General features: G+C 43.9%; 1 protein-coding gene across 1 annotated transcript in view; it reads left to right on the top strand.

The window, feature by feature from the left end:
- Positions 1 to 8,315, top strand: part of clcn6 (chloride channel 6) — a 47,056-nt gene extending 38,741 nt beyond the window's left edge. The window contains exons 22-24 of the mRNA XM_078239748.1: positions 144 to 251; positions 4,441 to 4,566; positions 5,658 to 8,315. Coding sequence (XP_078095874.1) covers positions 144 to 251; positions 4,441 to 4,566; positions 5,658 to 5,738 — 315 coding nt within the window. The 3' untranslated portion in view covers positions 5,739 to 8,315. The remainder of the gene's footprint in view (positions 1 to 143; positions 252 to 4,440; positions 4,567 to 5,657) is intronic.
- The last annotated feature ends 9,833 nt before the right edge of the window (positions 8,316 to 18,148 follow it).

Raw genomic sequence — 18,148 nt, 5'->3', positions numbered from 1 at the left:
CTGGATTCATTGGAGAAACAATTCGATGTAGCAAGCAGGCTGAATAATTTTGAGTGGATGGGCCAAATATCCCCGCTCATCATTAATTACCTTGTGTTGGTCGTTTCCCTTTTACCACTTAAGTCATTTTCTCACTGTTTCAGAGTTCGACACAACCACGACTGTCCTATTCTGAGATGACTGAAGATTATCCACGTTACCCTGATGTTCATGATCTCGACCTGACCCTCCTCAATCCACGTATGATTGTGGTGAGTGATTGTTGGGGCAAGTGGATCGGGGGCGACTAGTTGCCTGTGACCTTGTTGATTAGTTTTGTGTGGATAGTACACAGAGAACTTGGTCTGACTTTGCATTGTTTATCTAATATTGGAGTGAGGTGTGGATTTGTGTGGAGCAGCAAGTGTAGTTGTGTTGTTGTTGAATGTTTCCAGTTCCATTGGTTTTTATAAGAATCTATTATTGGTCACTAGGGGGCCCCAGACTCTTAATCTAGCAGCTCAACATAACCCCAAAGTGGCTGCTTCGTACCAGGCATTAACCACTGGGCATTCCTGCAGGCATTTGTACTTAACTAAATTCATTTAGTATTTTATTTACCCTGCCTTTGTTGAATGTTTATGCTGTAAAACTGGTTTAGCCATGCATTGTTAGATTTGACTGTTTGAGCATTTATTGGGTGCTGTTTTCCTTTGCCTAAACTACTGACTATTCCACAATCATCCACGAATGGCAAAGATAATCCTCTTTTTCTCCATTATCTCCCTAAACCCCCCTCTCCTTCACCTCCACCTGCAAGGAACTCATGTACTTCATTGTCACTAAGATTGCGACTGTCTAGTCAGCTGCCTCTGCCACTTCCCTTCCTTCCCCAGCCCACCAAGTCAAATTTCCACCCACTGTGCAGCTCCGCCCATCTCTTCCCCCCCCCTCCTCCCCCCCCCCCCCCCCAACCCCAACCAAGTCCAATACTGACACTTCTCTCTAGTTTCCCTTCCATCGTACTTCATGCCTTGTTCACGATACCCATCCCGTACTCTCGATCCTCTTTGCACTAAACTGCTGACTGTCCAATTTCCATTCCTGATACCGCCATGTTAGTGGATACTGTTAAGAATTCCGCTCCTCGAGTACGGTTTCGCTCATTTTAGTTTGTGATCACCAGCTCCAATGTACCCCTCTCTGATGAACTCAATGCATTCTACTCCCGTTTTGAGCAAGAGGTCAGCGAGAGCATGCCCTCTGCCCTGGATGAACCTGTATCTGGGGTCACCATTGCAGATGTCAGAGCAGCTTTCTCGAAGGTCAAGCCACGGAAAGCAACTGGCCCGGATAGGGTACCCAGACATGTACTCAGATCTTGCGCGGGTCAACTGGCGGAAGTATTCACAGACATTTTCAACCCCTCTTTACAACAATCTGAGGTCCCTATCTGCTTCAAGAAGACGACCATCATCCCAGTACCTAAGAAAAACCAAGCAGCGTGCCTTAATGAATATCGGCCAGTGGCTCTGACATCCATCATTATGAAGTGCTTCAAAAGGCTAGTTATGGCACGAATCAATTCCAGCCTCCCGGACTGCCTGGATCCACTACAGTTTGCCCACCGCCGCAACAGGTCCACAGCAAACGCCATTTCCCTGGACCTGCACTCAACCCTGGAACAACTAGATAACACCTATGTCAGACTCCTATTTATTGACTACAGCTCAGCCTTCAACACTATTATTCCCACGAAACTGATCTCCAAACTCTGTGGCATGGGCCTCAGCACCTCCCTCTGCGACTGGATCCTGAACTTCCTAACCCACAGACCACAATCAGTAAGGATAGGCAACAACACCACCTCTACGATGATCCTCAACACCGGTGCCCCACGGGGCTGTGTTCTCAGCCCCCTACTATACTCCATATACACCTGTGACTGTGTGGCCAAATTCCCCTTCAATTCGATTTTCAGGTTTGCTGACGACACCACTGTAGTGTGTTGGATCTCAAACAATGATGAGTCAGAGTACAGGGATGAGATAGAGAATCTGGTGAACTGGTGCGGCAACAATAATCTCTCCCTCAATGTCAACAAAATGCAGGAGATTGTCATTGACTTCAGGAAGCGTAAAGAAGAACATGCCTCTGTCTACATCAATGGGGACGAAGTAGAAAGGGTCGAGAGCTTCAAGTTTTTAGGCGTCCAGATCACCAACAACCTGTCCTGGACCCCCATGCCGACACTATAGTTAAGAAAGCCCACCAACGCCTCTACTTTCCCAGAAGACTAAGGAAATGTGACATGTCAGCTACAACTCTCACCAGCTTTTACAGATGCACCATAGAAAGCATTCTTTCTGGTTGTATCACAGCTTGGTATGGCTCCTTCTCTGCCCAAGACCGCGAAACTACAAAAGATTGTGAATGTAGCCCAATCCATCACGCAAACCAGCCTCCCATCCAATGACTCTGTCGACACTTCCCGCTGCCTCGGCAAAGCAGCCAGCATAATCAAAGATCCCACGCACCCTGGACATTCTTTCTTCCACCTTCTTCCTTCGGGAAAGAGATACAAAAGTCTGAGGTCACGTACCAAACGACTCGAGAACAGCTTCTTCCCTGCTGCTGTCAGACTTTTGAATGGACTTAGCTTGCATTAAGTTGATCTTTCTCTACACCCTAGCTATGGCTGTAACACTACATTCTGCACTCTCTTGTTTCCTTCTCTATGAAGGTATGTTTTGTCTGTATAGCGCGCAAGAAACAATACTTTTCATTGTATGTTAATACATGTGACAATAAATCAAATCAAGCTCCTCCTCAAAAGAATTCACCTTTTGATTATTCTGACCTCACAAATTACAGCCTCATCACCAAGCTCCCTTTCCTCTCAAGTCCTTGAATGTTTTCTGACAAAATAGTCACTGACCTGAGACATTAACCTTCTCTCCACAAATACTACCTGCGTATTTCCAGCACTTTGAGTATTTAATTCAGATTTTTAACACCTATATTATTTTGTTCATCCTTGAATGCTTTTGTTGCCTCCCACTTCCATACACATCACTCCCACAGCATCATCGGTTTTGACCCCTGCCACAGCCCTTATCAAAGTCATTTTTCATGGCTGTGACTCTGGTAAACTAGCCCTCCTCATTCTTCTTGACCTATCTTATCTAAGGTAAAGTAAAGTTGACATAGTCCCAGATGACCATAGGCTGCTTTCCCGTTTGCGGGAGAGAGCTGACAGCTGGTGATTTAACCCGAGGGCCACCGCATCTCAGGTGAGGGGCAAGATTGAGAAGGTCATGAATAACCTCAACTGGTACAGGAATTGACCCACGCTGTTTGTGTCACTCTGCATCACTAACCAGCTCTCCAGCCAACTGAGCTAAACCAACCTGACCTATCTTAAATCCTTAAACATGGTTGACAACATCATCTCCTCCAATGTCTGTCCTTCATTGTCCAGCTGGGTGTAACTGCACTCGCCTTGTTCCATTCCTATCTATCATTTTGTAGCTGGAGAATCGCCTATAATGTCTTCTTCATAGTCCTGAATCATTACCTCTGAAATCCCCAGAAGGTCTATCCTTGACTCCTCTTTCTCAGGTACGTGCTTTCCCTTTGTGACATCATCTAAAAACACATCGCTATCTACATGCCACTGACAATACCTGACCGCCATCTCCTATTGACCCTCTGATTAGTTCAGATCTGCTGGTCTGGCATCAGTCATGTACAATGCACAGTGACAGGCCAGGCCTGTTGACCCAGGAGCAGGGTTTAGTCTTTTTAGTATTTAGTATTTTCAATCCCATGCTGTATCTTAAATTAAGTACATTAGTGCCCACACCACCCTGAGGTTCAAATAAGATCCTATATGACATGGAGAGCTGAGATCTTCTCACTGCACCACAAAGAGAGCTAAAGTGCAGTAACGTAAGGAACATAGCAGCCAAGTTGCATTCAACAAGATCAACCAAATAGCAATGACCAAATAATCTGTTGTAAATGATCTTCATTGGGGATAATCGTTGCCATCGGGAAGAAATCCACAGCTCTTTGAATATCGCCATGGGATCTTTGTCCACTTAAGAAAGCAGATGGGACCTTGGTTTAACATTTTCTCCAAAAGACAGCACCTCCAATAGCATAACAACCCTTTAGTGTTGCACTTGGAGTGTTAGTCCAGATTTATGTGCTCAGATTTCTGGAGTGGGACTTCAACCCGCAATCTTCTAAGTCAAAGGCAAGCGTATCAACCACTGAGCTACTGCAGACATTGTTTGAAGGTCTATTGGAGCTTTGAAATCTGGGAAGCAAGTTTGTGTTGTTATTCACCAATTAATATACAAAAAAGGATGATGAAGGTTTTCTTGCAAGTTGCATCTTCTCATTAAAGTCTGTATGACACAATCTGTTGAAACAGTTGTCTTTTCTCTGTTGCAGGATATCACTCCGTACATGAATCCTTGTCCTTACACGGTCTCGCCAAACACGCATGTTTCTCAGGTCTTCAACCTGTTCCGCACCATGGGACTGAGGCACCTGACAGTGGTCAATGCTGTGGGAGAGGTGAGTGGGATTTTCTTTGTGGCGGGGGGGGGGGGGGATGGGAGGATGGTGGGTATGGGGGCAATGGGAAAAGGGGTCAGCTGATGGACATCAGGGCAGTGCGTAAGTGTCTGCAGTCAGTGAATTCAGCACATGATACTTCTGTTCCTGGCCTGTGCTTGTTCCCAAGTTCAGTGTTTGCCTGAAAATGTTTTCCACTGTTTTTAAAATAGCTGTTGCTATTCTGCTTGTTTTGAAATGTTAATAAAAATAGAAAGACCTAATGAGAACATAAGAATTCCCAGAGATCGAAGGGTAATCTGTGTTTCTGATGTCTGCTTTGTACACTTGTTAACAAATATTTTGAGTTTGGATTGCAAGCCAGAACCTGATTAATGCTGAGCATGTTGTCCTGCAGTTGAAAGACATGATTTAATCCAACTAGTCAGGCAGACATGTTTAATGGTTTTCTTGCACGATTAATGAAATCCTGGGGGCTCTGTCACAGGCATCCTGTTTCCTGAATTTTTTTAATGTGTATCCGTTTGTACCAACACTGGTGGATTTCTTTGATGGGGTGGGGAGAATTTGAAGTGGGGAAAAGCAGCAAGCTTTTAATTACCAATTCAGCTGATTTCCTGTTTCCTGTTGGCTATTTTACCTGAGCACAATCCAGCTCAATCTGAATTTGCAGCAGGATTCTGGAGTAGGATAAGAGCCAGTTATTCAAACAGTCTGTGCATCACAATAGCTGAAGATGCTAGAGTTCCAACAGTGAAATGGAACTGACTGGGCAGAAATCGGTCAATTTCTTGTGGGCTTTACCTGGTTACCTTCAGGGATTGAAGTGGAATTTCATCAGATTTTCCTCATGGAAGTTGATGGGAGTGATCAATGATCCCTTATGTCAGCAAATGTGCCTATTGGCACAGCATTATGATACCTAATGAAAATCACTTTAGAGTTGTGAAATGGATGTGATTCAACAACAAGTTTGACAAAATAAATATAGGGAGGTGGCAAAGGAAAAGCTTTGTCAGGAACTGAATGTGTATGTGGAGTCTGATGAAATCCTAACATTTAAATCTATTTTTATTTTACTTTTTCATTAGATTGTTGGAATCATCACACGACACAACTTAAGCCATGATTTTCTATTGATGAAACTGAGGCAGCACAACATGACAATGTGATTCTCTTTCTCAGAGTGCAACATTCCAGAATCTTTACCCCCGCACTGCAACGACTTTGATTTTCAGGGGCCATCTGATAAGGCAGGACATTCCTAGGTGCCAGTACCCTGCTCATTCACCTGCCAAATCGGCATCAAATTAACAAGCGACAGCCAATGACGGACCTCAGCCCCTGACAGTCTATAATTCACAGCACTACTCGCACCTGTTTAAAGTAGACGGTGCTGATTTGTTAATTGTGGAATTAACTGCGGTGTTTGTATATCTGTATTCATGTGAGACAGGGAAGCAGTGAAAGGGAAGGATTTCTTTTATATTAGCTAAGCTTCTGCAGTTGGGCCTCCAGCAGTCTGAAGATTTTGCAATACATGAAGCCAGTTGAACGTTTTATTCAGTTTTGCAGTTGGTTGACTTTGCACAGCATTCATTGTTAAGCAGATCAGTATCAAAAAGATGGTCTGCAAAAGGCACAAAACAGAAAAACACTAACGAGGCAAAATCGGAGATGTTTACTAACCAAATCAATCAGAAATAGACAACAGATCAACACTAATTATTCTTTTATTTTTATGGCATTTTATTCAAACACTAAAATTGCAGACAGAATCGTTGGATATTACAATTCTGCAGATAAATTTGTTCATGGACACAAACCTGGGATTTGGTTTGAACAATACGGACAGGAATGCTGGGAATACATTGTCCTCAATTGAAAAGATTCAAGATAGGAACTTCATCTCAAACAATGACCTATCTGCTGAAATTGTGTATTTCCAGCACTCCCATTTCAGAATGGCACAGACTCATGGTGGGAGGAGTTTCTGTTGCCATTGGTAACCACTACAGTTCAATCGAGCTTTGTAGTGATACTCTTGCTGTGGTTTCCATGGTAACGTGGTTTGGGTTATAACTTGGATGTACAGCTCCCTCAAATCAGTGCAAATAATGTATTGCATGGCATTAACACAAAAAATATTATTGATCTCTGATCACATTCAAGAGAATAATCAATAGCAATTATGAAAGAAATTTTATTGGAATCAGTGTAATGATTTCTTCGTAGTTGTAATTTTAGCAGAGTTGTCAGTATAACAATCCAGGGTGGGGAGGAGGGATAAGGTGATTAAAGACATGTATTTGTTGACAAAAGCTGCTGGAATCAGTGGGAAAAAAGGGAGCTGCTAGTTGAGGATTCCAGTGAAATCATTTAGAAACTGGAAAGATGCTTTTCCCTGGTCTTCTCTCCAAAACTCAGCTATAACATCATTGGGACTTGCCCATTCACTTGGGCTTCTCAATTATGATTCAAGGCAAATGAAATTTGCACATCCAGTGAGGGCAGGATGAAGCTGTCATCCTGTTTTCTGTAACTGTATAAGTTCAAATACTTGAAGAAAAGAAAATCCATGTTTTAAAATGAATTTTAGAAATGCAATCGTGTATGCAAAGAGCTAAACCACACAAAGGGAACCCAGATTAGCACCTCAAGGAAAAGAAGCCTTCATTAATAGGGCTATGTTCTGATTTCCTTTTTTAAAATAATTCTGTATTTTATATGATTGAATGTTTGCCTTTGATAGTTTCGGTGTGCTTGGAGCTTTTAAAGGGAAGTTTGATTTAGGACTTATCTTAAAACACATTTAAAAGAACAATGGATTATTTTTCAGTGTTCCATGCACCTGAATGGCCATTATTATTTCCTTAGACCAATGCATAGTTTCCAAGTTTTGATCATTTTAACAACATTACAAATTACTGAGCAACCCATGTTGACCTTGACAATTTAAATATTGTACGCACCAGAAATATTTGTCCTGTTTCAGAAATGCTCCTGGTGTATGATGGGCTAAAACCACAGGCTCTAAGAGGCAAAAGCATGATTTTCCCCAGTTTTGGCACAGTAACTCATTTTATCTCCAGTGCCATTTAGTGTAAAGCGCATTCTTCAGTCCTGCTTTTACTCATGGGGCATATCAGAACATCAGTTTCCAGTTTCGGACTTATTTGTTGTATGAATCCCGGCACAATTTCTGAGGCAGGGGACAGGTTTTGAGGTGTTTCGGCAGAGTTGACCTGGACAGTGTACCATGGGGCCCCAGGACCGTGTAGCACAGAGCACTAGAATTCCAGGTTCCCTTTAATTCAGATATTTGGAGCCACTGATGCAGCTCACTTCTCCATTTAGGATTTATTCACCACAGGCAGAGGTGCTAAAAGCAAATCTTTCCAAACCTCCGGACCCACTACATTCCACGAGGAGAAAACACAAGGACTTTACCAGGGGCACAAACCTGACCTGGGCTGCAGTCTTTGGTCCATGTTACAATTATTTGTCAAACCTGGAATATTCAGTATGGTGGATGATACCATAGTTGCTGTGATTTGAGTATTATCATGTTATCATATTTGCACTTATTATTTGATATGAGCTAATTATTTTACATCGGGGAGCTTCTGAAGCCAAATGTAATTCTGTTTATTTTTTTATTCCATGTTTTTAAAATTTCTGTTTCCGTAATAGTCTTTTTTTAAAGATTAGGTTACATTGTAATAAACATTCCCATTTGTGAACCTGCGAACATTGATTCAGCACTGTTTTTATTTTTTCACAGGATGTGGGTGTTGCTGGCTATGCCAGCATTTGTTGTCTAAGCATTATCTTGGGAATTATGTGGCATTGTTAAATGGATAATTTTGGAGTTAGTTTGTCTCACTAGGCTATAGGATATTTTACATCCACCCAAGCAGGCAGATGGAGCCTTATTTTAACATCTCAGCCAAAAGACTACACTTCTGACAGTGCAACCGTCCAATGTCAGCCTAGATTTTTGTGTTCAAACCTTGGAGTAGGATTTGAACCCAGAAAGCTGTTACTCAGAGACAAGTGTTATCAACTGAGTCACAGCTGACACTATAGGAGACATAGTGAAAGTTTATATTTCAACTCATTTAAGATGAAGGGCATTATTCAGTTAACCTTTGGACCACTCTTTGTACCTGACTAGTAGTTTTCAATGATTTGTGAAACATAGAAAATAGGAGCAGAAGTGGGCCATTCAGCCCTTCAAAGCTGCTCCATCATTCAGTATGATCATGGCTAATCATCCAACTCCATAGCCTGATCCCGTGTTCCCCCCATATCCTTTGATCCCTTTGCTCTAAAAGCTAAATCTAACTCCTTGAAAACATACAATGTTTTGGCATCAACTGCTCCCTCTGGTAGCCAATTCCACTCTGGGCAATGAAATTTCTCTACATCTCAGTTCAAAAAGGTTTACCTCTTATCCTATGATGATGACCGCTGGTTCTAGACACCCCCACCATCGGGAACACCCTTCCTGCATCTACCATGTCTAGTCCTGTTGAATTCTATAGGTTTCTATGAACCCCCCCCCCCCATTCTTCTGAATTCCAGTGAATATAATCCTAACTTACTCATTCACTCTTCATACGTCAGTCCCATCATCCCAGAAATCAGTCAGGTAAACCTGCGCTGCACTCCCTCTATAGCAAGAACATCCCTCCTCTGATAAGGAGGCCAAAATTGCACACACTATTGCAGGTGTACAAAGCCCTCTATATTGCAGCAACAGATCCTTGCTCCTGTACTCGAATCCTCTTACTATGAAGGCCAACATCCCATTTGCCTTCTTTACAGCCTGCTCCACCTGCATGCTTACCTTTTGTGACTCGTGTACAAGGACACCCAGGTTTCGTTGCACATTCCCCTCTCTCAATTTATAGCGATAATCTGTCTTCCTGTTTTTGCTACCAAAATGGATAACCTCACATTTATCCACATTATACTGCATTTTTCATGCATTTGCCCACTCAGCTTGTCCAAATCACATTGAAGCATTTCTGCATCTTCCTCACAGCTAATCCTCGTTCCCAGCCTTGTATGGGCAAGCAGTGGTTAGCACTGCTACCTCACAGCACCAGGGACCCGGGTTTGATTCTAGCCTTGAGTGACAGTCTGTATGGAGGTTGCATATTTTCCCCATGTCTGTGTGGGTTTCCTCTGGGTGCTCCAATTTCCTCCCACAGTCCAAAGATGTACAAGTTAGGTGGATTGGCCATATTAAAATTGCCCCTTAGTGTCCAAAGATGTGTAGGTTAAGTGGATTTGCCACGATAAATGTGGGGAGAAGGGGGGCAGCGGGTAAAATGCGCATTTGGAGAGTCAGTGCAGACACAATGGGCCGAATGGCCTCCTGCGCTGCAGGGATTAAGATTCTATGGATTCTATGATCTGCAAATTTGGAGATATTGCATTTAGTTCCCTCATCTAAATCATTAATATACATTGTGAATAGCTAGAATCTTAGCATTGATCCCTGCAGTACCTCACTAGTCACTGCCTGCCATTCAGAGAAATACCTGTTTATTCCTACTTTGTTTCCCATCTGATAACCAGTTTTCTATCCACCTCAATACACTATCCCCATCAATACACTATCCCCAATACCATGTGCTTTAATTTCTTATGTGGGACTTTGTTGAAAGTCATCTGAAAGTCCAAATAAACCACATCCACTGGCTCCTTTAGATTTAATTTATTGTTGTCTCATTTATTAGGATGCAGTGAAAAGTATTGATTCTTGTGCGCTATACAGACAAAGCATACCATACGTAGAAGAAAAGGGAAGGAGAGGATGCAAAATGTAGTGTTACAGTCATAGCTAAGGTGCAGAGAAAGATCAACTTAATATGAGGTTGCTCCATTCAAAAGTCTGATGATAGCAGGGAAGAAGCTGTTCTTGAATCGGTTGGCACATGACCTCAAACTTTTGTATCTTTTTCTTGTTGGAAGAAGGTGGGAGAGAGAATGTCCGGGGTGTGCGCGGTCTTTGGTTACTTTTCCGAGGCAGTGGGAAGCGCAGACAGTCAATGGATGGGAGGCTGGTTTGCAAGATGAACTGGGCTTCGTTTGTGACCCTTTGTAGTTTTTTGCAGTCTTGGACAGAACTGGAGCCATACTAAGCTGTGATACAACCAGAGAGAATGCTTTCTTATGGTACATCTGTTCTACTAGTTACATCTTTAAAGAATTTCAGTAAATTTGTCAAGCAAATACAGACTGCCACTCAAGGCTAGAATCGAACTCTGGTCCCTGGTGCTGGGGGGGAACCAAAGCAAAGGTGAATTAGCTGAAGCGGAACCAGAGAGTAGGGCCAGTAAGACTCAGAGAAAAAGCAGGCAGGGTGAGGTTGCTAATCAAAGAGGGTCTGGTGGACTGAAGTGCATTTGTTTCAATGCAAGAAGTGTAACAGGTAAGGCAGATGAACTTAGAGCTTGGATAGTACTAGGAACTATGATGTTGTTGCTATTACAGAGACATGGTTAAGAGAAAGACAGGATTGGCAGCTTAACGTCCCAGAATACAGATGTTTCAGACGGGATAGATGGGGGTGTAAAAGGGGTGGGGGAGTTGCACTGCTGGTTAAGGAGAATATAGTAAGAAGTCTCACAACACCAGGTTAAAGTCCAACAGGTTTATTTGGTAGCAAAAGCCACTAGCTTTCAGAGCGCTGCTCCTTCGTCAGGTAAGTGGGAGTTCTGTTCACAAACAGGACATATAAAGACACAAACTCAATTTACAAAATAATGGTTGGAATGTGAGTCTTTACAGGTAATCAAGACTTAAAGGTACAGACAACGTGAGCGGAGAGAGGGTTAAGCACAGGTTAAAGAGATGTGTATTGTCGCCAGCCAGGACAGTTAGTGAGATTTTGCAAGCCCAGGCAAGTCATGGGGGTTACAGATAGTGTGACATGAACCCAAGATCCCGGTTGAGGCCATCCTCAAGTGTGCGGAACTTGGCTATCAGTCTCTGCTCAGCGACTGCGTTGTCGTGTGTCGTGAAGGCCACTTTGGAGAACGCTTACCTGAAGATCAGAGACCGCATGCCCGTGACCGCTGAAGTGTTCCCCAACAGGAAGAGAACACTCTTGCCTGGTGATTGTCGAGCGGTGTTCAATCATCCGTTGTCGTAGCGTCTGCACGGTCTCCCCTATGTACCATGCCTCGGGACATCCTTTCCTGCAGTGTTTCAGGTAGACAACGTTGGCTGAGTTGCAAGAGTATGTACCGTGGACCTAGTGGATGGTGTTCTCATGTGAGATGATGGCATCCGTGTTGATGATCTGGCACGTCTTGCAGAGGTTGCTGTGGCAGGGTTGTGTGGTGTCATGGTCACTGTTCTCCTGAAGGCTGGGTAGTTTGCTGCGGACAATGGTCTGTTTGAGGTTGTGCGGTTGTTTGAAGGCAAGAAGTGAGGGTGTGGGGATGGCCTTGGCGAGGTGTTCGTCTTATCAATGACACGTTGAAGGCTCTGGAGAAGATGTTGTAGCTTCTCCTCTCTGGGGAAGTACTGGACGACAAAGGGTACTCTGTCTGCCGTGTCCCGTGTTTGTCTTCTGAGGAGGTCGGTGCTGTTTTTCGCTATGGCGCGTCAGAACTGTCAATCGATGAGTCGAGCGTCATATCCTGTTCTTATAAGAGCATCTTTCAGCGTCTGGAGGTGTCTGTTGCGATCCTCTTCATCTGAGCAGATCCTGTGTATACAGAGGGCTTGTCCATAGGGGATGGCTTCTGAAGAAAATGTCATCGATGTTCGAACCTGTGCATAGGTTTGAACAAGACCTCTTCACCGCACAGGACCTTCAACCGATGCTATACACTAGATACATTGATGACATTTTCTTCCTTTGGACTCGTGGTGAACAATCACTGAAACAACTATATGATGACATCAACAAATTCCATCCCACCATCAGACTCACCATGGACTACTCTCCAGAATCGGTTGCATTCTTGGGGACACGCATCTCCATCAAGGATGGTCACCTCAGCACTTCACTGTACCGCAAGCCCACGGATAACCTCACGATGCTCCACCCTAAGCACGTTAAAGGAGCCATCCCCTATGGACAAGCTCTCCGTATACACAGGATCTGCTCCGATGAGGAGGATCGCAACAGACACCTCCAGATGCTGAAAGATGCTCTCATAAGAACAGGATATGGCGCTCGACTCATCGATCGACAGTTTTGATGCACCACAGCGAAAAACCGCACAGACCTCCTCAGAAGACACACACGGGACACAGTGGACAGAGTACCCTTCGTCGTCCAGTACTTCCCCAGAGCGGAGAAGCTACGGCATCTCCTCCGGAGCCTTCAACATGTCATTGATGAAGACGAACACCTCGCCAAGGCCATCCCCACACCCCCACTTCTTGCCTTCAAACAAACACACAACCTCAAACAGACCATTGTCCGCAGCAAACTACCCAGTCTTCAGGAGAACAGTGACCACGACACTACACAACCCTGCCACAGGAACCTCTGCAGAACATGCCGGATCATCGACACGGATGCCATCATCTCACATGAGACCACCATCCACCAGGTACATGGTACATACTCTTGCAACTCGGCCGACGTTGTCTACCTGATACACTGCAGGAAAGGGTGTCCTGAGGCATGGTACATTGGGGAGACCATGCAGAAGCTACGACAACGGATGAATGAACACCGCTTGACAATCACCAGGCAAGACTGTTCTCCTCCTGTTGGGGAATACTTCAGCGGTCACGGGCATGCGGTCTCTGATCTTCGGGTAAGCGTTCTTCAAGGCAGCCTTCACGACACACAACAACGCAGAGTCGCTGAGCAGAGACTGATAGCCAAGTTCCGCACACATGAGGACGGCCTCAACCGGGATCTTGGGTTCATGTCACACTATCTGTAACCCCCATGACTTGCCTGGGCTTGCAAAATCTCACTAACTGTCCCGGCTGGAGACAATACACATTTCTTTAACCTGTGTCTAACCCCCTCTCCACTCTCATTGTCTATACCTTTAAGACTTGATTACCTGTAAAGACTCGCATTCCAACCATTATTTTGTAAATTGAGTTTGTCTTTATATGCCCTGTTTGTGAACAGAACTCCCACTTACCTGACGAAGGAGCAGCGCTCCGAAAGCTAGTGGCTTTTGCTACCAAATAAACCTGTTGGACTTTAGTCTGGTGTTGTGAGACTTCTTACTGTGTTTATCCCAGTCCAATGCTGGCATCTCCACATTAGGAGAATATCACAGCTGTACTGCGGGAAGAGACTGCGGAGGGCTCATACAGCAAGGCAATATGGGTAGAGCTCAGGAATAGGAAGGGTGTAGTCACAATGTTGGGGGTTTAACTATAGGCCACCCAACTGCCAGCGGGAGATGGAGGAACAGATATGTAGGCATATTTTGGCAAGATGTAAAAGTAACAGGGTTGTAACTTGCCCTATATTGACTGGGACCCACTTAGTGCTAGGGGCGTGGATGGCGCAGAGTTTGTAAGGGGCATCCAGGAGGGCTTCTTGAAACAGTATGTAGATAGTCCAACGAGGGAAGGGGCCATACTGGACCTGGTATTGGAGAATGAGCCCAGCCAGGTGGTCGATGTTTCAGTAGGGGAGCAGTTTGGGAACAGTGACCACAATTCAGTAAGCTTTAAGGTACTGATGGATAAAGATAAGTCCAGTCCTCAAGTTAAGGTGCTAAATTGGGGGAAGGCTAATTACAACAATATTAGGCAGGAACTGAAGAATGTAGATTGGGGGCAGATGTTTGAGGGCAAATCAACACCTGGCATGTGGGAGGCTTTCAAGTGTAAGTTGATGGGGATTCAGGACCGGCACATTCCTGTAAGGATGAAGGATAAGTATGGCACGTTTTGGGAACCTTGGATAACGAGAGACATTGTGAGCCTAGTCAAAGAGAAAAAGGAAACAATTGTCAAAGCTAGGAAGCTGGGAACACACGAAGCAAGTGTGGAATACAAGGAAAGTAGAAAGAAACTTAAGCAAGGAGTAAGGATGGCTAAAAGGGGTCACGAAAAAGCCTTGGCCAACAGGATTAAGGAAAGTCCCAAGGCTTTTTATAGATATATAAAGGGAATCTATGCGTGGAGCCAGAGGAAATGGGCGAGGTATTAAGTGAATATTTTGCGTCAGTATTCACCAAAGAGAAGGACTTGGTGGATGATGAGTCTGGGAAAGGATGTGTAGATAGTTTAAGATCAAAAAGGAGGAGGTATTAGGGTTCTTGAGAAACATTAAGATAGACAAGTCCCCAGGGCCTGATGGGATATACCCCAGAATACTGAGAGGCAAGGGAGGAAATTGCTAGGGCCTTGAGAGAAATCTTTGTATCCTTACTGGCTACAGGGGAGGTCCCAGGGGATTGGAGAATAGCCAATGTTGTTCCTTTGTTTAAGAAGGGTAGCAAGAATAATCCAGGTAATTACAGGTCAGTGAGCCTTATATCAGTGGTAGGGAAATTATTGGAGAGGGATTCTTCGAGACAGGATTTATTCCCACTTGGAAATAAATGGACGTATTAGCGAGGGGCAACATGGTTTTGTGAAGGGGAGGTTGTGTCTCACTAACTTGATCGAGTTTTTCGAGGAAGTGACGAAGATGATTGATGAGGGTAGGGCAGTGGATGTCGTCTACAGGGGCTTCAGTAAGGCCTTTGACAAGGTCCCTCATGGCAGACTGGTGCAGAAGGTGAAGTCGCATGGGATCAGAGGTGAGCTGGCAAGGTGGATACAAAACTGGCTCGGTCAAAGAAGACAGAGGGTAGCAGTGGAAGAGTGCGTTTCTGAATGGAGGGCTGTGACAAGTGGCGTTCCTCAGGGATCAGTGCTGGGACCTTTGCTCTTTGTAATATATATAAATGATTTGGAAGAAAATGTAACTGGATTGATTAAGTTTGCAGATGACACAAAGGTTAGTGGATTTGCAGATAGCGATGAGGACCATCAGAGGATTCAGCAGGATATAGATCAGTTGGAACCTTGGGCGGAGAGGTGGCAGATGGAGTTTAATCCAGACAAATGTGAGGTAATGCATTTTGGAAGGTCTAATATAAATAGGAAATATACAGTAAATGGCAGAACCCTTAAGAGGATTGATAGGCAAAGGGACACAGGTCACAAAGTGGCAATGCAGATGGAGAAGGTAGTTCAGAAGGCATATGGCATGCTTGCCTTCATAGGCTGGGGCATTGAGTTTAAAAATTGCAGCTTTATAGGACCTTAGGCCGCACTTGGGATATAATGTTCAATTCTGGTCGCCACACTACCAGAAGGATGTGGCGGCTTTGGAGAGGGTACAGAAAAGATTTACCAGGATGTTGCCTGGTATGGAGGGCATCAGCTATGAGGAGAGGTTGGAGAAACTTGGTTTGTTCTCACTAGAACGACGGAGGTTGACGGGTGACCTGATAGAAGTCGACAAGATTATGGGAGGCATGGACAGAGTGGGTAGTCAGAAGCTTTTTCCCAGGGTGGAAGAGTCAATTACTAGGGGACACGGGTTTAAGGTGTGACGGGCAAGGTTTAAAGGAGATGTACGAGGCGGATTTTTTACACAGAGGGTGGTGGGTGCCTGGAACTCGTTGCCGGGGGAGGTAGTGGAAGCAGATACGATAGTGACTTTTAAGGGGCGTCTTGACAAATACATGAATAGAATGGGAATAGATGGATATGGTCCCTGGAAGGGTGGGGGGTTTTAGTTAAGCTGGGTAGCATGGTCAGTGCAGGCTTGAAGGGCCTGTTCCTGCGCTGTAATTTTCTTTATTCTTTGTTCCCTTTTGTAAATCCACGCTGGCTCTGTCTGATTCTGACATGGTTTTCCAAGTACTCTGCTATAAAATCCTTGATAATGGAGTCTCGAATTTTCTCCACTACCGATGTCAGGTTGACTAGTCTATAAACTTGCGCTCTCAAATTTCTTTGATCCTTTGTATTTTTTTCCCCACCATTTGGAAAGTATTCTAATTTATCTTTCCTGAGTAATAAACTCATGTTTGTCCACATTGAAAATCTATTTGGCATAGTCTTGCCCATATGCTTAATCTGTTATACCCCTTTGTAATGTCCTACTCCCATCTGCAATATTTACTGTCCCTGCTATTTTTGTGTAATCTCCAAATGTGGATATACAACTATTCCTTACTCCAAGCTGAAGCCTCAGAATAGATCCATGGGGGGCACCCATTGTTACATTCTGCCAGTCAGAATACCTACCTGATCTCTCCACACCCGTTCCAATCTCCCAACCAATGTATAATCCTGAGTCAAAAGGTGACCAACTTTATGATTTGTATTTATAGCGCCTAATTTTGGTCTCCACAAGTGAAATATATTACTATCTTAAAGCTTTTCATAGTCTTAAAGAAATCTGTCAGGTCACTCCTTCCCTTTTGCAGGTTCAATCTTTCCTGATGGAAGTAACTCCCTCCGTCTGGTATCACTTTGTACATATTTTTGTAACTTTTCCTCTTTATAACATGAAGACCAATTGAACTGCACAGTTTAACATGGTCTAACCAGGGTCCAGAATTAACTTCTCTGCTTATTCTCGTCTAAGAATAAATACACTGTTTTGTTTTTAACCCCCTTATTAATACTACCTTTAATAATTTGTGTATTGTACCCCTGGATACTTTGCACTTCTACCTCATCTTATTTGCCAAGGAGTATATATCTCATTCTTTCTATTAAAATATGCCAACACATACTATCTAAATTGAAATTAATTTGTCAATTACACACCTATTGGCTACCTCCTCCGAAACAATCAATCAGATTCTAATTTAAGCTTCACTCGAGCCCTAATTTATAAATCCAGTAGCTTTCCCACAATTGTCAGACCTGTGGTTGCCTGATTTTTCTCACCCTTCTTAAATAATGGAATGACATTAGCAATTATCCCAAATCGAGAGCTTTGAAAAATGGATTAACACTCAGAAGACTAAGGAAATTTGGCATGTCAGCTACAACTCTCACCAGCTTTTACAGATGCATCATAGAAAGCATTCTTTCTGGTTGTATCACAGCTTGGTATGGCTCCTGCTCTGCCCAAGACCGCAAAAAACTACAAAGGGTTGTGAATGTAGCCCGATCCATCACGCAAAACAGCCTCCCATCCATTGACTCTGTCTACACTTCCTGCTGCCTTGGCAAAGCAGCCAACATAATTAAGGACCCCATGCACCCTGGACATTCTCTCTTCCACCTTCTTCCGTCAGGAAAAAGGTACAAAAGTCTGAGGTTACGTACCAACCGACTCAAGAACAGCTTCTTCCCTGCTGTCGTCAGACTTTTGAATGGACCTACCTTGCATTAAGTTGATCATTCTCTACACTCTAGCTATGACAGTAACACTATGCTCTGCACTCTCTTGTTTCCTTCTTATGAACAGTATGCTCTGTCTGTATAGCGCGCAAGAAACAATACTTTTCACTATGTTAATATATGTGACAATAAATCAAATCAAAATGTCCTCACCTTTTAATACATTTGGGTGGAAATCTATCTCAGTCCCATTATTTTCACCATTCGTTTTACT

Source organism: Mustelus asterias, chromosome 22 (genome assembly GCF_964213995.1).
Source record: "Mustelus asterias chromosome 22, sMusAst1.hap1.1, whole genome shotgun sequence".
NCBI classification, from domain to species: Eukaryota; Metazoa; Chordata; class Chondrichthyes; order Carcharhiniformes; family Triakidae; genus Mustelus; species Mustelus asterias.
Note: the sequence above shows the minus strand (reverse complement) of the source record. Positions and strands in the feature narration are given on the sequence as shown.